The following is a 20,636-nucleotide window of genomic DNA, read 5'->3' as shown; positions in this document are numbered from 1 at the left end:
AAATTTTCTGTGAAATAAGCATGTGACCCGTTTCAACTCCACCACTCAAAGAATCGGAATCGAGAATCGATAAGAACCGGAGCCAAAATTGTTGCTGCATATCCCTCTGACACAGTGTGATCGTCAATGAGTGAATCTCTGAGCTGGTGTGAGTGAGTGGAGGTGGGGCTAATTTGCATATTGATATAACCATGTATACTAAATGAAGCAAGGGTGTAGAGTTACATTCAAGCCATTTTAAGGCATGAAGATTTTTTTTTCAAGGAATAAAACTTTTAAATATGTAATTTTGATGATCAAATATGAGTTTTAAGGGATAAAATGACTCCAGCTTGGCTCCCTATATTTAAAAAATCTTTGGACATCGGTATTGTTCCCAGCCTTTGGAAAAGGGCTGTGATCATGCCAGTTCTAAAGATAGCTAAACCCTTAGATAATAATGATTTCAGACCGGTCGCGCTAAATGTCTGTGGTTATGAAATGTTTTGAAAAGTGCATTGTATCTATATTAAAAGCAGATGTTGCTAACAATTTAGATCCTTTACAGTTTGCCTATAGACAAGGGAGGGGAACTGAGGATGCTATTAACAGCATCATACACTTGATTCTGAAACGGAAACACAAAGCTTATGCAAGTTTACTTTTTATCAATTTTAGCTCTGCTTTTATCACTATTCAACCTCACTTGTTAATTAAAAAGATGGAGCAGTTGAGTGTAAACCCATCTATCTTTAAGTGGTATTTTTCCTTCTTAACTGACAGAGCTCAGTGTGTAAAATCTGAGTTCTGTCTATTATATGTCTATGCAGCAACATGTTGTCCACAACAAATTTCCTTTCGGGGACAATAAAGTATACTATTACTTCTAATTTCAAGTGACCAACTTGTACATGAGTGAAATCTGCGTGGGGGTATTTTCGACCTCACGCAAAACCAGTCTATCAGTGCGTAAAACACATTCTGTAGGTCTATTTCTACCTGAATTTTTTTTCCATAAAGATGAAAATGAATTTATAAAAGTCTATGCTGTACAACAGAGTACAGAGTAGTCTACAAACTGTGATGTGTTCCATTATTAATGTAAAATAGAGTAATTTACTGATAAATTAAATGCTGGTTTTATTGTGTAACTATTAACACAAGCTGCTTTATGCTCAAACTATGACAACTAATGCAAACATTTACATGTAGGACTATATTAATGGTTTGTAGTGCTGCCCTTGGGCTTAGTCTGCATGTTTTCCATTCCCGTTGTGATTGTCTGCTGTTGGATCACTGGTCAGATTGTTTTGTGCTGGTCCAGGGTCTCTAGGGGTCATGGTTCTGGGAACAGCCTCCTCTACTTGGCTGAGAATGTCATTCAGGACTGCTGAAGAGGCTCTGTCTGAGGGGGATGGGGGCCGATTTGAGACCGCAGAAGATCCTAGACTGCTACTGATGATTGAACGGGCTGCTTGCAGATGCCTTCTCTGGCTCTGGCGAACTAAAAGAAAATGAGCAAAGTTTGCATTTTTAAAGTGGGTTTTAACTAGTGGGCCGCAACCAGAGATTGGCTCTTATGTCTGTTCTGATAGAGTGGTGAGACAGAACACATCTAGTTTACATTAAGAATTTATATTCGGCTGAAATATTGTAAGGGTATGTAACAGAAATTAGTATTAACCTATATTTATACTAATATATATTTTATTATATTAGTACTATTATAGGGTTAAATATAACAGGCATGATGATTTGGCACAAATTTATCTGTCACTTGGTAAAAGCAGCCAAATTAGACCGATGCCAAAGGTTGTGTAACATTCCCTTATCCTCAAACCATGAACAAAGGTTAAAGAAAATATGAAATATATACCACAAAGTATTTTTTGTGAGGAATTACTGGTTGTAGAAATTAATAGTTTAATTATTTAAACGGTTTATAGATATTTAATAATTATTATTATAATTACTGTTATATTAGAATTATTCATCTAAATTCATTTAAAATTTTGATTTTAAGGACATTTTGTTTACTTTAGTACAATAAACCTTTTTGATTGTGTTGGGTCGCCACTTGATGTTCAACGGGTTCTAAAGCAAATACCACTGTTAGATCAGTATGTTAAATAGTGATAAAATCTCGAAATATTTATGTCATGTGGTTTCAAGTAAAAGTCAGCCTAATAATAGAGTGGGTGTGCCACTTCTGTGTTGCATTATAACAGCACCATTCAACAATGTTTTTTAAGAAAAAAATCACAATTAATTAGAACACTTTCATGTTCCTTTCTGATAATTTATGTAGCTTTTTTGTTGTTTATGAAGGCTGACAGTCATGGTCACAACCCACTTTTTTACTGGCAAATTAAAAACTAACCATGGTAAATTGCAAGTATAATTAATTGAATATTTAACACAGGCCACATGGCATGACTGTGATACACACACATACTGATAACGTCAAATTCACAGGTCACTAAAAATTCAAGCTTAACAAATACTGGTCAGGTGACAATTTATGCATGAAAAAGATCTGCATGAGGCTTTTCAAATCTTTTTAAGACATTCATGGAGTGCACTACACTTAGCAGTATTAATGCCAATAAACTGAAATGCTGTGTAGAAATAGCCTGAGTTCATTTTTGAATATGCCTTTGTTCTCAACGTTTGCGGTCTGTAACCCCTCAGAAATTGGCCATGACGTCCAGCTTTTATGCCACATTTATATCTCAGCAATAACAAAAAAGGACAATGTTCCAGTGTATACCCATCCTCATGTCACTCAACTTCAAGCTGAAGTACTTTACAGTTATAATGTTTCAAATGCAGATTACAGACTTAAACTCAAGAGCAACACTAAAGATATATTTTCAGCTGGAATGGTTCTACTTGCAATGCCAATGTTTTCACGTTTTGTAATTAATTGAATCATGTTATATTTAAACATTTTAATAATTTTATAAATTTATTTTAAATGTGTAACCTCCACAATTATTATTATATATATATATATATATATATATATATATATATATATATATATATATATATATATATATATATAGAGAGAGAGAGAGAGAGAGAGAGAGAGAGAGAGAGAGAGAGCTGTCTCAAGACCTTCGCAACCTAATTGTTGCAAAACATGATGATGGCATGGTCCAGTGAGCACTTTTGGGGCCATAATACGGAAGTGGAAAGACAATAATTTCACCATAAATTTGCCGCGACCAGTGCTCCTCACAAGATTTCTGATAGAGGAGTGAAAAGAATAATCAGAAGAGTTGTCCAAGAGCCAACACCAAGTTGTATGGTGTTTTTAGGGTAATGTGCACTGCCATTTCTCCTCCAAATATGGTGTGTATTATGGCATCCAAACAGTTAAATTTTGCTCTCATGTGACCACACTATATTCTCCCAGTATTTCACTGGCTTTTCCAAATGTTGTGCAGCAAACTTTAAATGAGCTTCAACATGCTTTTTTCTTAAGTAATGGAGTCTTGTGTGGTGAGCAGGCATTCAGGCCATAACGGTGGAGTGCATTACTTACTGTTTTCTTTGAGACAACAGTACCTGCTATATGCAGGTCTTTTTGAAGCTCTCCACAAGTGATCCTTGGCTCTTGGACAACTCTTCTGATTATTCTTTTCACTCCTCTATCAGAAATCTTGTGAGGAGCACTGGTCGCGGCAAATTTATGGTGAAATTATTGTCTTTCCACTTCCGTATTATGGCCCCAAAAGTGCTCACTGGACCATTCAGAAGCTTAGAATGGCGCCTATAACCAATGCCATCATTATGTTTTGCAACAATTAGGTTGCGAATGTCTTGAGACAGCTCTTTGCTTTTACCCACCATGAGATGTGTCTTGTGTGACACCTTGGCAATGAGACATTTTTGTAGGCCATCATTTAGGACTAAACCAGCTGTTATAAATTTCCACTGACAGGGGGCTGGATTGCTTTTTAATTACTATAAGTTTTCAGCAGCTGTCTTGGCTTTCCATGCCTTTTTGCGCCTCCCTTTCTTCATGTGTTCAATACTTTTTCCCTGTGTCATTTCACATTATTACACATAACTTAATTTCTGAACTTATTTTTGTTTGTTTCTTTGTATGTATGGCTTACTTGGGTTGTTAACAACATCTGGTGAAAATTTCATGTCAATAGCACCTTTGGAAATATATTTACTGAGAAAAATGATGACGTGTTCAATACTTATTTCCCCCGCTGTATATATATATACAGATTCATTTTATTATTCATATAATAAAAAAAAAAAGTTATAAGTGTTGACGCTAAGATGTTTTCAGGTAGCAATGGCACCCCTTTAAAGTCCTCGTAATAAGCTTGAAACATACAGTATAGCATGACTTGAATATTGGTACATTCTGTTTATTCTTTTAATGCTTTCTTTAAATGGCATGAGGGGAGAAGATAATGACATTGAGGACTAATTTGGCTTGGCCTGTAATAGTTTGGTATTTTACTGATTATCTGCCTGATTGAATAACCCACCTCTTTCTCTGACATCTTTCTTCTGGACCTCTGGAATGAGGAATCTGTAGACGAGTTCTGCCACAATCTCTTCTGACTGCTGACTGCTCCTCTTGCACGTATACACAGACCAAGAAAGACACAACACAGGCCGATTAGAGCTGATTCATTTGGTTTGTGACAAAGAAAATGCTCTAAAACAATCAATGCTGGCAGTCTCACCGAAGGAAACACAACAATGATCTCTGTAACTTGGTTATTCAATGTTTATTAGTTTATTTATATGACTGCAAATACACAGTATCCTGATTCTAGTGATTTCCCACAGCTGTGCTGTCACATCTGACATCCATAATTTATTATTTATTGAGGGAAGGAATATGTGGACATAGATGTTTTTCATACATTACATATTTCTTAGGCTGTAACTGTGTTTCTCTGCATTTTGCCTTGAAGTATAAGAGTTTTTGAACAGGCTGAACACAATGGGTGGAAGTCACCCTGCTGAGTCTGACAAATCTAAGCATGGCGTTGTATATTTTATTTTCAGGACCTTCTGAAAGCAGAAGTGAGTCATCTGTACACCTTACATGCATTATTTTATCAAGGTCTCTATTTCATAGCTTCCGCCATAACTAAACACTTATGAAAGTATGAATGAAGAGATTGTGGTTAAAGTAATAGTAAAATAAAACAAAATGTTTGGGCCTATTCTCAACTGATTCATCCTTGGCAGCTCATCAGTGATCTTGAATCTAATAAAACCTAGTGACAAACATGTCTTGAATGTCAGAATCTTGTCAATATACTGAAATCTAAAGGTGTATTTATTTATTTTATTCCTTTTCTTTAGTGCAGTGAAGTGTTCTGTTTTGACAGTTTGAAAGATTTTTACCATGCTGAAAAGACCAGCATGATTATAAGAGTTTGTTGTTCATTGTCATCAATAAGCAATTTGGTTGTGAGATTTTCAAACTGGTTTAATTGGATGTCATAGCATTTGAGACTAGAAACGTACGTCTCCTCCATGGCATAGGTGATGTTGTCCAGCTCCTCAGCCTTACGGTGTATCTCCTCTCTGGCCTGGGCATCAGCTGTCTGGTTAGTGGAGCCCAGGATGACATCCTCCAGGTACATGTTTACTGTGTCCTGGTGCACCTTGACCACCTGATACCAAAAGATATACAGATAGACAAGAGATCTCTGATAGAAACAGAAGACTAGAGAGCTGCCAGTTCTCCAATATTGGAGAAAAAAAAATACACATATATACACAAACACACACTACCATTCAAAAGTTTGAGGTCGATCAGAGTCTCTCATCAAGGCTCCATTAATTTGATCAAAGATAACATGTAAGCAGTTTCTCAATTCATGCTAGAAACATAATGCTAGCAACATCTTAAAAAAATGTTAAAACATGCTAACAATGTGCTAATTGATGTTAGAAACATGCTAACATTGTTAATGCTAGACACACGTGTTAAATCATGTTAGAAAAAGCAAACAATAATGCTAAATCATGTAAGCAACATGTTAAAACATGGTAGCAACAAATGGTAAAACACGGTAGCAATGTGTTAATTCATAGTAGAAACATGCTTGCAATGCTAAAACATGTTAGCAGTTTGCTAATTCATGCTAGAATCTATCTAAGAATCATTATCACTTTTCTTTAATTTGCCTAGCTGTAGTTTTCATGTTGAAATAGAATATTATGTGACTATTGTGCTTCGTGACATTTTGAAAAGCCGCGCATGAACCGCACAGTGTCATCTCTCATCACACGAGCAGGAGTGCCGACAGTGAAAGTCCATTTCTGATTTTATAGTTGTTTAAACATGCGTGTTGAAGTGTTTTAATTAGTTATATATATATTTTTTAAATCCTTATTTTAGATATCTTTTTCTTACTGAAGACTGAAGGTTTTGCCTTCTTGACAAACTATTTTATTCCTGTGACGCAAAGCTGAATTTTCAGCACCATTAGGGGAGACCGGGGATGGTTGTAACACGGGTCAGTTGTAACAATTCCAATCTGTCCAATCAGGAACTAGTTACAAATCACCTGATTCACTTCACATATGCTCAGTTTAGTTCTTAATACACATGTGATAAAGTAGAGCCCTGTGGCAGACACAGCTCATGTTAGAGTGGAAAAAACAATTTTGAGATAAGAAAGTTACTTTTTTTACTTTTTTTGTTTTTGTTATGGGAATTTCTGCTTTGTAGTTAAACTCATCAAACTTTTATTATGTTTATTGTGTGTCTGTATAGATATTTTCCATGCAAGTTGTTAATGCTAATGTTTTGCTTGTTAGCTGTAAGGTGAGCTAGTTCATGGCTACATGACTCTGGGTTAGTTGTAACAACAAGACTCTGGGTTAGTTGTAACAACATAGTCAATACTAAACTGACAGTAACAACCGTGCTTACACAAATAGAATGTTCAAGTCTTCAAGTTCAATTTATTATGGTCAATTACTATGACAGAGTAACAACAGAGTCACACACACACACACACACATGTCTGGTTTACTATCTTTGTGGGGACTCTCCATAGACGTAATGGTTTTTATACTGTACACACTGTATATTCTATCCCCTTACACTAACCCTACCCCTAAACCTACCCATCACAGAAAACTTTCTGCATTTTTACATTTCCAAAAAAACTAATTCTGCGTGATTTATAAGCTTGTTTACCCATGGGGACCTCAATTTAGGTCCCCACTGTAACACGAGTCCCCATGAGTCTGTGTGCATTCAGGTTGAAGTCCCCACCGGGATAGAAAAACAGGTACACACACACACACACACACACACACACACACACACACACACACACACACACACACGCGCGCGCGCACGCACACGCACATACACACACACACACAATGTTCAAGTGTTCAATTTTATTATGGCCAATACTAACACTGGCAGTAACAAACATGCTTACAAACAAAAAATGTTTGTGTTCAAGTTCAATTTATAATGGTCAATTACTATGACTGAGAGTGACACACACACACACACACACACACACATCAGTTATATTGAAAAGTCAGTGTTGAATAAAAACCTTTCAAAATAATTTTTTTGTCAAAATCCTTATTTCATTATGTTACATATCACCCTGGTGGATATTATAATGTTACATCTCACCCCAGGGTATGTTACAACTAACCCAGACTATGGGGTGAATTGTAACATTTCACTCCTCGTGTTTGAAACTAAACCATGCATTTTCTGTTTGTGTTGCAAAGATAATAGCTATGTCATTTAATAGCAGACACTTGTAACTAGTTTGGATCACATTTTGAACACACTGACTTCAAAGTACTACAAGATATAGACAGAAAGGTCAAAACTGTTACAACCATCCCCGGTCTCCCCTACTCCAATCTTGTCACATGATCCTTCAGAAATCGTTCTAATATGTTGATTTGTTGCTCAAGAAACATTTCCTATTATTATCAATGTTGAAAACAGTTGTGCTGCTTAATATTTTTTTTGGTGCCAACGATGATACATTTTCTTTTTAAGGTATATTTGATGAATAGAAAGTTCAAAAGAACAGCATTTACTTGAAACAGAAGATTTTGTAACATTAAAAAAAATTTACTGTCACTTTTGATCAATTTAATGTGTCCTTGCTGCATTAAAATATTAATTTCTTTCAAAAACCCAAACCCATACTTTTGAACGGTTGTGTATGTTCAAGGGATTTTGTCGGGTAGAAATAAGAGCACATTTATTGTCCACTGACACTGATATTCTAGTGACCTGTTTAAATATCTCATCCTCCTCTCTGCGTCTCCTTTCCTCTATCTGCCGCCTTCCACTCTCCTCAGCCTCACGAATACGCCGGTCTCTCTCAGCCAATAGCGTAAAGGCGTGGATTCGCCTTTCCTCCTGCAGCCGGACCAACTCTTTAGACATAAAGTCCAGCATGTCCACGATCACTCCCCCAGACAGGCCAGCAACACAGGACTCAATCTGAGACACCTGAGAGAAAGACAGAAGGAATTAGAAGAATCTAATCAGTTTCATAACTGAGTTACTATAGCTTATTATAGTCAATTCTTGCATCATTGTTTTGTTCACAGTGATTGTTTTTTTTGTTTTTTTTTCAGATCGTGAAACAAATCTGTCAAAGTTCTCATGGTACAGTAGGTGCTTATTATCATATCTGAATCATTTATATCTCCGGTCTTACTCTGTCAGACTGGATGTCTCTCTGTCTCTGCAAGGCGAGTGTGGCCTGTTTTTCCGCCTCCTTCTTGTCCTGTTCCTCCTTCTGCAGTGCGTGCGTGGTACGCAGTTCTTGGATCAGTTCCAATCGTTTCTCCTTTTCCTCGAACATCTGACACGCAACAGACGTCATTATCCATTCACATCAACAACTACACAAGACATCCGTTAAAAAAAAACGCTCCCCCCACTGAGCCTTACCTGATTCTGGGTGGATCTTCCTCTGAGCACTTTCTGCAGAAAGATGATGGCCAGTTCCTTTTCCTCATCTCCCTGTTATAGATATTGATGTCTCAGAATGATAAATGAGACATACAAACAGAATGACATAATAAATGATACAAAGACCCAATTCAAAAGTTTGGGTCCAGTAAGATTTTTTAATGATTTTGAAAGATGTCTCTTATGCTCACCAATGCTGCATTTATTATTTATTTATTAAATAATACAGTAAAAACTGCAGTATTATGAAATATGATTACATTTTAAATTAGTTGATTTCTATTTAATATATTAAAATGTAATTTATGCCTGTGATGGTAGATCTTAATTTCCAGCATCATTACTCCAGTCTTCAGTGTCACATGATCCTTCATAAATCGTTCTCATATGCTGATTTGCTGCTTAAGAAACTTTTCAAAAGAATAGCATTTGTTTAAAATAGAAATCTTTTTTAACATTAGAAATGTCTTTACTGTCACTTACAGTATGATCAATTTGACAACATGTGTCGTTGCTGAAAAAAGTTTTGATTTCCTTAATAAAAAAAAATCATATACCAGAAACTTTTGAACGGTATAGTATCTTCAGGTCACTTTGGTTCCATTAAGACCTTTGACCACATTGTGAAAAAAAACTTACACTTTAGAACACTTTTTTAAAGAGTACTTATTACAGAAATAATATACTTTAAAATAATTTCTGAAACTGAATGTAATGTTTTGCGGAACTTGCATGTTAATTGCAATTACATGATGATGTATTATAGTTCAAATTTATATTAAATGCAATTATTTGAACTTTAGAGTGCTTTTGACACTTAAGTAGGACTTCTATTGTCTTTGAAATATGGTAAAAAAAAATTGGTTAAAGTGTACTGCCGAATGTACGACAAGCATTTATGGTAAACTAAAATATGCTTTAATCATCAATTTAGTAATTTCTATTTAACCTTGTATGTCATGTATTTAAATATATTTGTAATTACACATTAATGTATATTACTAGTAAGTAATAGCTGTTTTTTAACTGTTTAATCTTAAAATATGTCAGTGCCATTGTTTTGTTACAAAATGCACACCAGTAATGTTTTTTAGAACCTGTTTATAAAAGCTGTCCAAATAACCGTCTATAAATCTGTCTATAAATAACTGTCCAAACTGAACTAAGGCATAATCCTGGTTTAATCTTAGCCATGTCTGTGGAACCAGGCCGGTTGCATAAACTTCTAAGACTAATCTTACAAGTCAGTCATCAATCTTTTTTCTTTAAGACTGCTCATGACTTTTTTTAAGTCAGGTCCATAGAATCTTAGATTGGTCTAATTTGATCCCCAAAAGTAAGACAGATTACCCCTAACTAACTTCTAGTTGGTCATACTACAGTCTTAACATAATGGCTGTGTTTATGCAACTGGCCCCTGGCCATAGAAATGTAAATGTAATATCAAATAACACATTACAGTTAAAATTCTAATCAAGTACTTTAGTATGTGCTTTAGTATGTTAGTCAACAAATCTAAATAAGTGTACTTCATTAAAGGAAAACTCCGACTTTTTGGGACTTTAGCTTTGGGACTTTAGCGTTCTGTAAGTGTTATTTTACGCACCCACCGCTAGCCTAGCTTAGCACAAAGACTGGATGTAAATGGATAATGGTAGCATACTAATCCCAATAAGTGACAAAATAATGCAAACATTTTCCTATTTACATGTTGTGATCTGTATAGTCACAGCGTGTTCAAATAACAAGCCTATGTGAGACAGAGACCATTTTTAATCGTATAAATACTGGGAACTATATTCTCACTAGGCGTAGGAGCACCGCTACTTGGGCGGAGTGATTAGCGCAGCACACGAGACGCCCTGTGGTGAGGAGCAGAGAGTTCGCTTAGAGTTGGAGTAATAGAGTCAGCAATTACTAGATAGTAAATTTATAGTTTACAATCATGGGTGTTCGCTGTATTGTAAAGAGCTGCGACAATAAACAGGGGAGACCAGGTAATACTATGATGTTTCATAGAATTCCAACCAAAAACGCTGACCTGATGAATCGATGGCTACAAACAAACCTGTAAACAGCATCACAAAGTATTTCGTTTGCTCTGAACATTTTACTATAGACAACTATTTTGAAAAAATGCAAGTTGCCACACGGACCATGAAACGTGTGCTAAAGGATACAGCCAACCCATCGATAATAAAGACAGGACAAATTGGATCACCTGTTGCTGCGGTAAGTGTTCCGTTATGTTTTGAGATGACTAACATTAGCCATACTGTAACAGTGCCATGCTAATGTAATGTAACCTTAGTAGTGACACTATTACGTGAATAGGGGCTCCGTGTATCCCCTTTATTGTTATTATTGTGTTGTCATGAACACACTGTATCGCTCAATAACAAATGAGCGGTGCTAAATGTAACTCTCAGGACTGTAACATTCAACTTGCTAATGAACAGCTTCCAAAGTTTGTAACTCCTCGTCTGTGTATTCTAGCTCAAAACTATATGGTTCGGGATCTTGGTTTCATACACAGTAAAATTCCTCTGACAATTCCTAAAAGTCAGCCATGATCACGAGTCACGTCTAGCTAGTTAGTCACGTTTGTTTTGTTTACGGAACCATCAACAGGGCGTCTCGTGTGCTGCGCTAATCACTCCGCCCAAGTAGCCACTCCGCCCAAGTAACGTTAGCTGTGCTCCTACGCCTAGTGAGAATATAGTTCCCAGTATTTATACGATTAAAAATGGTCTCTGTCTCATATAGCCTTGTTATTTGTACACGCTGTGATTATACAGATCACAACATGTAAATAGGAAAATGTTTGCATTATTTTGTCTCTTATTGGGATTAGTATGCTACCATTATCCATTTACATCCAGTCTTTGTGCTAAGCTAGGCTAGCGGTGGGTGCGTCAAATAACACTTACAGAACGCACAGAAATGAAAAAGGTATGTATGGACTTATCTAACTCTGGGGGATACTGTGAATAAGCTAAAGTCCCAAAAAGTCGGAGTGATCCTTTAAAGCACAACAAAAGATTATTAAAACATCATAAAATACACTAGAATAAAACTTTTAATTTGACATTATCATGAAAACCATGAAGGAACACTCAAGTAGTGAGTTTAGAGAATCACATAGATGTGCTTATACCTAAAGCTATCCAAACCGCCCGTATTCACACATGTTTTGACTTGCAAACTGCACGTCAGAAGGAAGACCTGAATTGTCTAGAGCATGAACGTGGGCTGTACCTCAGGGGGCTCATCCACCGCAGGGGTTAGGGGTCGTGGAGCAGGTTTTTCCTTCTTAAAGAGGAACCGCAGAGGCTTCTTTTCCACCCTGCAGACCTTTTTCTCTTTCAGAGCCTAGTGGGAAAGGAGAGCTCAGGGTGATATCTGCCACTTCATTTTCTCTTCCCACAGAGTGAGTAAGTGTGAAAAGCACCCAGCAGCTCATTACCTGATGAGTCTTCATGAGCTCTAGATCTCTGCGGTCTGAGCGTGTGATGAAGCCTTTAGTCTCTTTAGGTCTTGGCACTTTAATTTGAGGCTCGATGACGGATGGAGAAAGACCTGCCTCCAGTTCCAACAGACCTAAGAAACAGAGATGATACTGCAGGTCTTTATCCCTTATTTTAAACGAGATAAAAGAATTTTTCGGAAAAAGAAGTCAGTGGTGTGCTGTGAAAAGATCCAACCCCTAAGTCTCTATAATATTTTGATCTGGAGAGAATTATTTATTTATTTTACCCTTTTTTCATCCACCAGGTGAACACTGTTAGCTTAGAAATCATTGTAATTGCTTAGAAAAGTCATAGCACATCTTTCCTCAATGAGACACATGATTTGATTTGGAAGAAGAAAAATTTTAATGAAAGAAAGAAAGAAAGAAAGAAAGAAAGAAAGAAAGAAAGAAAGAAAGAAAGAAAGAAAGAAAGAAAGAAAGAAAGTACATGTGAATAAATTGATTAAAAATAATTAATAAGAAACGTTAGTGTGTCCTGAAGAGTCAGAAGGAAAATAACCTAGCTGATGTGCAAGCAGAAGCAGACCTTGATACGTGCTGAGAAAGGGACTCTTCACCACATAGCGGTTGGAATTTCGCTTGGGGATCTGGCCAGTCCGAGACAGAGGAGCGTATGTCTGAGACCCATAATCAGAATAATCCTTTATAATATCACGTCTCTCCAGCTTTCCCTCCACATTCTTGCGATTTGCCAGAAGCTTCCGCATTGCTGTGAGAAACAGAAAGACGTTAGTTTAAATTATGTCAGTTTTTAAATGCTTATTTTTATAAATGAGGGTAATCTGATTTAAACACATAATCTGATTTAAACCCAAAAATGTCCTGACAGCTCTCAATACATGCTATGCTTTATTTAGCTTTAAATAAGTGATTTTGGGAATGATGACTTTTTATTCTGACTCATGAAAACCAACAGAATAAAAGTCTAGTGCTAGTACAGTTTTCCCCATTCAATATGACTATACAAAAACAACAATAATAATTTTGTTATTTTGTTAATAATATGTTATTATTATTATTATTTACAGAATATTTTATTATTTAAATTATAACAATTAAAACAGTGAAGAAATACACTGCTGCCAAAAAAAAAAAAGGTCGCAAATACTAAATAGGCAAATACTTTAGTCAATGACTGGATCATTATTGCAGTGATTATTATGTTTCTAGCATGTTATATGTTTGGCAACAGGTCTTTTAACCCTAATTGATGGAAAGTGTAGCTTTTTATTTCATAAGCAACCATATAGGAAGACACATCATGGCCATATTCCAGGATGACAATGTCAAGATTCATCAGGCTCAAATTGTGAAAGAATGGCAGAGGGAGCATGAAGAATCATTTTCACACATGAATTGGCACTTCTGAGTCCAGTTGAAGTGTGAACCGTAGCGGGGTCCCGGGTCATGCTCCCTCATAAGGTTTATTTTTTTTGTTTGTTTATATATTTTATATAACAATTATTTGTTTACAAAGTGCCATGGAAGTCAAACTAACTTGTTAATCCTGTCATCTCACGGAATATCTGAAAGCCAGGTTTTTCCTAATATTTGTCACGGTTCATGAATTCACTGTTTCCTTCTTGTCTAGTGTCTTTGTTGTTATACGTGTGTGGGTGTGTGAGTAGGGGGCGTGACCAGCCCATCAGCACTAATTAGCGATCAGCTGGTCTCACTCTCAGACACCAGCTGCAGCTCATCCACTATACCTATTTATACTCACCGTTTTGTCCTCTCCTTTGTCAGATCGTTTGGTGTTTTCGTGTGTGTGGTTCCTGATCCCGGTTGACGTCCAGTTTGTGAGCTTTGTTCCTGTTCCTGTGTTCCTGGTCGTGTATTCGTCTCCGTGTTCTGGATTATTCACCATCATCATCACTTCATCTCTTCTGATCATTTCACCTGCACTCTGTTGGCCATCGAGGTCTCTGCGCCACACCCCGTGGTCGTGTCTCCATCATTTTCTACATTTACCAATAAAGAAGAGTTTTACTTGCATATTGCTTCCTTGCCATTATTAACATGACAGAACGATCTGACCCCGCTATGGAAGCAGTGAGTGAATCGTCAGCGTCTCTTCAAGCTTTCGTCAACAACAGCATTCAGAGGATGGATTCCTGTGAGAAGAACATCAATGGCACAGGGAGAGCAGTTCAAGCTCTAGTGGCGCAGGTGTCCGAGCTCACCCAGCAGTTACAACTTTTGCGAGCTACCGCTGTGCCGCCCACACCGCCTGTTCCCCCCACACCACCAGCGAATCCTTCCCAGGCAGAGCCTCGACTACCAGTGCCGGAATTGTATTCAGGTGAGCCCAGTTTCTGCAGGGCATTCCTCACTCGTTGTTCCATGCATTTTGCACTGCAACCCAGAACCTTCAATACGGAACAGTCCAAAGTTGCGTTTGTTTAAACGCTGCTATCAGGGAAGGCGGCGCTTTGGGGGACGGCGGTGTGGGAGAACCAGGACCCATGCTGTGCCTCGTTCCAGACACTCGCCGCTGAAATGAAGCAAGTGTTCGATCGGGCGGTTGCCAGGAGAGAAGCGGCTAGAATTCTCGCTGATCTGCGTCAAGGAGAGAGATCAGTATCAGATTTCTCCATCGAATTTCGGACATTAGTGGCAGAGTGTCAATGGAACGAGGAGGCGCAGTGGGACATGTTCCTGCATGGGCTGGCTGACCGCATCCAGAGAGAAATCTACACCCTGGATCTCCCCACATCCCTCAATGGACTCATTGAACTGGCTTTAAGAGTCGATGCACGTTTGACCAGAGTCGAGAGATGGGTTCTGTCCAGTCAGTTGTCCGGAGGAGCTGAGAATCAACGTTTCAGCCCCGCTTACGATCATGAGCCCATGCAGGTGGGGCGAGCTCGGCCGAGAAGACCTCATCCGCCGAGAAGACCTCATCAACATCTACGCTCCTCCCGGTAAGACTTAGATGGTCAACACACACCCACGACTGTCGTGCACTGTTGGACTCCGGGGCTGAAGGTAATTCATGGACTATTCGTTTGCACTCAAATTTCATGTTCCCTTCAAACCCCTCACACACAAGATCTCAGTTTGTGCACTCAACGGTCAAGATCTTCCCACCACCGAATTCACCACTGAAACCATCACTCTCGTCACGTCTGGCAATCACACTGAAAGACTTTCATTTTACATCATGGACTCCTCCCTTGCACCCATCGTTCTCGGTCACCCTTGGCTCATACAACACAACCCCCGTGTGGACTGGCAGCAGTGTGCTAATTGTGTCATGGAGCAGTCAATGTCATGAGTCTTGTCTTGTGTCTGCCTGTCCGTCTGTTTCTGTTCCTATGTTTCAGGAGGAGACAGTGGATTTGTCTAACATGCCCGCAGAGTACCTCGACCTGAAGGAAGTGTTCAGTAAGTCTCATGCTGCTTCTCTTCCTCCGCATCGTCCCTATGACTGTGCCATAGATTTACTGCCAGGTAAGTCTCCGCCTAAGGGCAAGTTATATTCGCTTTCTGTTCCAGAAAGGGAGGCTATGGAGAAATATATTTCTGATTCTCTAGCAGCGGGGTTCATCCGCCCCTCCTCTTCTGCAGCGGGGGCGGGGATCTTTTTTGTGGGGAAGAAGGACGGGTCTCTGCGACCTTGTATTAATTACCGAGGGTTGAACAGCATCACGATAAAGAATACTTATCCTTTGCCGTTGATGTCTTCAGCCTTCGAGAGGTTGCAGGGAGCGTCGGTCTTCACAAAATTGGATTCACGTAATGCTTATCATTTGGTCCGCATCAGGAAGGGGGATGAGTGGAAGAACGCTTTTAATACCCCCAGGGGTCACTTTGAATATTCGGTAATGCCGTTCGGATTATCGAACTCCCCAGCGGTCTTCCAGGCACTCGTCAATGACGTGCTGCGAGATATGGTCGATCAGTTCATATATGTCTACCTGGATGACATATTGATTTTTTTCATCTCCTCTCCCGGAACATGTGCAGCACGTCCGACGAGTGCTTCAGAGGCTGCTAGAGAATGGGCTTTTTTTTGGGAGAAATGCGCTTTTCATGCAGTCTGTTCCTTTCCTAGGGTACATCGTTTCATCTGAGGGAATACGTATGGATCCTGACAAGGTTAAGGCTGTGGTGGAGTGGCCAAGTCCAGATTCCCGTAAGGCCCTACAGAGGTTTCTGGGGTTCTCCAACTTCTACCGGCGTTTCATTCGCAATTTCAGCCCACTAGCCGCACCTCTGACCGCCTTGAACTCCCCCAGAACTCCGTTCGCCAAACTTAAAGGCCGCTTTGTTTCAGTCCCCATCCTAGTCACCTTTGACTCTTCACGGCAGTTCGTGGTGGAGGTCGATGCGCCAGAGGTGGGGGTAGGCGCAGTGCTATCCCAACGCTCTTCCACAGACGACAGGATGCACCAATGCGCGTTTTTGTCCCATTGTTTATCTCCTGCCGAACGTAATTATGATATTGGTAACAGAGAGTTGTTGGCAGTCAAGCTAGCATTGAAGGAATGGCGTCACTGGTTAGAGGGGTCGGGGGTACCTTTTATTGTCTGGACCGATCACAAGAATCTGGAATATATTAGAACCGCCAAAAGATTGAACTCCAGGCAGGCTCGGTAGGCACTTTTTTTCGGTCGTTTTGATTTTTCTCTCTCGTACCGCCCGGGTTCCAGAAATGTCAAACCCGACTCTTTATCACGCATTTTTGATCGTTCCGAACGCCCGTCTACTCCCGAGTGCATTTTACCCGAGACCCTATTTGTCTCCACACTCACATGGGAGCTCGAATCGAAGGTCAAGACGGCCTTAGAAGGGGTAACGCCTCCGTCCGGTTGTCCACCGAACCGTTTATTTGTGCCGGAGGGTTTACGGTCAGACGTCATTCAGTGGGGACATTGCTCCAATGTGGCTTGTCATCCAGGAGTCAGTCGTATTAAATTTTTAGTCAAGCAACGATTCTGGTGGCCACTTATGGCTCGCGAAGTTCACAGTTTTGTTTTGGCTTGCTCAGTTTGTGCCCCTGGTAAGACTTCCAATCGACCTTCTGATTGGTTACTTCAACCGCTGCCTGTCCCTTCGAGATCCTGGTCCCATATAGTCCCATTTTATTACCGCCCTCCCATCCTCTCAGGGGTACACGGTAGTTTTGACCGTGGTAGACCGGTTCTCGAAAGCGGCCCATTTCATTCCCTTGCCCAAATTACCCTCAGCCAAGGAGACAGCGTTGACCGTCGTTAACCACGTCTTTCGCTTACATGGCCTCCCGATAGACGTTGTTTCTAACAGAGGACCCCAATTTGTGTCCAAATTTTGGCGAGAGTTTTGTAGGTTACTGGGGGTGACTGTCAGTCTGTCCTCAGGGTTTCATCCCCAGAGCAATGGTCAAACTGAGAGAGCCAACCAAGATTTGGAGAGGGAGTTGCGATGTTTGGTTTCCAAGAATCCTACCTCATGGAGTCAACAACTGTCAATGGTGGAGTACGCCCACAATACGTTACCAGTGTCATCCACGGGCCTATCTCCGTTCAAGTGTAGTGTAGGTTACCAGCCACCTATTTTTCCCAGTCTGGAGTCCGAAGTCGCGGTCCCCTCCGCTCACGCATTCGTCCAGAGGTGTCACCGCACTTGGACTAGAGCCCATGAGACTTTACTCCAAGTGGGGGCGCGCACCAAGGCCAAGGCCGATCGCCACCGGTCTAGACCTCCCGTATACGTTGTCGGTTCCAAAGTGTGGCTTTCAATGAAGAACATTCCTCTCCGATCCGTTTCGAATAAACTTGCTCCCAAATTTATTGGCCCGTTCACTGTCACCAAGATCGTTAGTCCGGTGGCAGTCCGCCTTAACCTCCCTCCTGCGTACAGGAGAATTCATCCTGTGTTCCATGTATCCAAAGTCAAGCCCGTGTTTTATTCTCGCATTAATCCGCCAGCCCCGGTTCCCCCACCGCCGTGACTCGTAGATGGGGAACCATCATATTCGGTAAACCGTATTCTGGACTCTAGACAGGGGACGCGGATTCCAGTACATGGTGGACTGGGAAGGTTACGATCCGGAAGAGAGAAGTTGGGTACCTGCTAGGGACATCCTGGATCACTCCCTTATCGATGATTACAATCGCCAGGTAAGGGAGTCTGGGAATGCCACGAGGCGTTCCTAGGAGGGGGGGTACTGTCACGGTTCATGAATTCACTGTTTCCTTCTTGTCTCGTGTCTTTGTTGTTATACGTGTGTGGGTGTGTGAGTAGGGGGCGTGACCAGCCCATCAGCACTAATCAGCGATCAGCTGGTCTCACTCTCAGACACCAGCTGCAGCTCATCCACTATACCTATTTATACTCACCGTTTTGTCCTCTCCTTTGTCAGATCGTTGTTTGGTGTTTTCGTGTGTGTGGTTCCTGATCCTGGTTGGCGTCCAGTTTGTGAGCTTTGTTCCTGTTCCTGTGTTCCGGTCGTGTATTCGTCTCCGTGTTCTGGATTCTTCACCATCATCATCACTTCATCTCTTCTGATCATTTTACCTGCACTCTGTTGGCCATCGAGGTCCCTGCGCCACACCCCGTGGTCGTGTCTCCATCATTTTCTACATTTACCAATAAAGAAGAGTTTTACTTGCATATTGCTTCCTTGCCATTATTAACATGACAATATCTGTCAGTATTAGCAGAACACATTTTACACATGTGGAAAACCGGTTGTTTAGTCAATAATTCAAGAAGGTCCAGACTTTAAAGGAGTCATAACCTGCAATTTTCACTTTTCCACGAGAATCAATGTCTGTTATGATTGCCTAACGATTATACACTGGCCGGGAAGCCGATATTTAAAAGTGAAGCGTTTGTTTACCTCAGGGTAAATAAACCAGCGCGCGTGCACGCGCACTCAAATACGAGATTTTGATTTCAGCCCCGTCTTGACGTCATGACGGGGCAGGATATACCATATATGGACACCGCAAACCTATGCCGCGGGAAGCCCGCCCCTCTCCCCCTCATATTCAGTTCAGTCGAGAAAGATGGAGAAACGAGTGCACACCTGAGTTGCTCTGTGGTTGACTGCCACAAACAACATGTAAATGTGTTTTCTCTACCAAAAACGGACCAAACTATCAGGGACCAGTGGATGAAATTCATTTTTAATGACGCTGTCCCAACAACCCTTTCAACTGGCTTATCGTTAGGAGTCTGCGCTAAACAGTTCACACAGGAATCATACATAAATTTGGGGCAATATGAGGCGAAGTTGGCCTCGAAGCTCTGTTTGGAAAAAGGTGCAATTCCAACCATCAGAGACTTGCCTGAAATTGAAACGGTAAGACTGAGTTTTTATTGCTCTACTGTGTGTAACAAACAGCAGCTAACTGCTAATGCGGCTATTGTATGCTAGCGGGAGTATTAGCTTCGAGGTAAACATGGGGAATGGCTGCTAACGTTACTTTGCAAACAACAAATGACTGAGATCATCATGAATTCGGCTATTGTATATTGATTGCCTAACGCTTATATATGAGGCGCCGTCTAGTTTGTGTGTGTGTGTGCTCGCGTCTTATATGAGTATGTGCGCGAGTTTGTGTGTGTGTGCTCGCGTCTCATATGAGTATGTGCGTGGAGAGTTCATATACATGTATGTGTGACTACTTAGTATGTATGCAAGCGTGTTTCATATATGTGTGCGTGAATGAAGTTTGATTTAAGCCCTAAACGGCGCCTCATACTTATACACTGGCCGGGAAGCCGGTCGCGGCCAGGTCGGGTTCATTCATAACTTGCGCCATGATGTCATTTTGGAATGATATGCTAAAGCGTTACCTGCGGTGTCAACCCCCCTCCTTCCTGCCACCAATCAACGCGCCCCTCATTTGCATTATTAAAATGACCGTCCACGACAGCCAAAATATCGCATCAGATCTCGCGAGACAATAATGCCTTCAGAAATAAGGGTCTGAGGAGCTCTGTGTTTATTTTTTTTCCACTTTTCTTTTTTAGAAGGGCCTGAAAGACTATAATACAGCAGTAGGTATCCAAGGTAATACTAGGTTATGACTCCTTTAAAGCTCTTGATTCTAACTTGTAATTGGAAAAAAGTAACAGTTCCTGTAATTGTTTAACTATAGCATTTGTTACAAAAAGGATAGCCTATAATTAAAACCATTGATGGCTCCTCATTACCATGCT

At 40.2% G+C, this 20,636-nt stretch overlaps 1 protein-coding gene across 3 annotated transcripts in view; it reads right to left on the bottom strand.

Annotated features, from left to right (window-relative positions):
• Positions 1–1,097: 1,097 nt before the first annotated feature.
• LOC308692683 (cilia- and flagella-associated protein 91-like) overlaps positions 1,098–20,636 on the bottom strand; it is a gene marked incomplete at its 5' end in the record, with an annotated part of 47,112 nt that continues 27,573 nt past the window's right edge. For all 3 annotated transcript variants that reach the window (XM_081368922.1, XM_081368923.1, XM_081368924.1), the window contains 9 exons: positions 1,098–1,483; positions 4,497–4,579; positions 5,494–5,642; positions 8,261–8,482; positions 8,694–8,840; positions 8,930–9,001; positions 12,209–12,322; positions 12,417–12,550; positions 13,009–13,191. In XM_081368922.1, coding sequence (XP_081225048.1) covers positions 1,227–1,483; positions 4,497–4,579; positions 5,494–5,642; positions 8,261–8,482; positions 8,694–8,840; positions 8,930–9,001; positions 12,209–12,322; positions 12,417–12,550; positions 13,009–13,191 — 1,361 coding nt within the window. In that variant the 3' untranslated portion in view covers positions 1,098–1,226. The remainder of the gene's footprint in view (positions 1,484–4,496; positions 4,580–5,493; positions 5,643–8,260; positions 8,483–8,693; positions 8,841–8,929; positions 9,002–12,208; positions 12,323–12,416; positions 12,551–13,008; positions 13,192–20,636) is intronic.

This window comes from Scardinius erythrophthalmus, assembly GCF_964197995.2.
Source record: "Scardinius erythrophthalmus genome assembly, chromosome: 6".
NCBI lineage: Eukaryota > Metazoa > Chordata > Actinopteri > Cypriniformes > Leuciscidae > Scardinius > Scardinius erythrophthalmus.
This window is presented reverse-complemented; position numbering and strand designations above follow the sequence as displayed.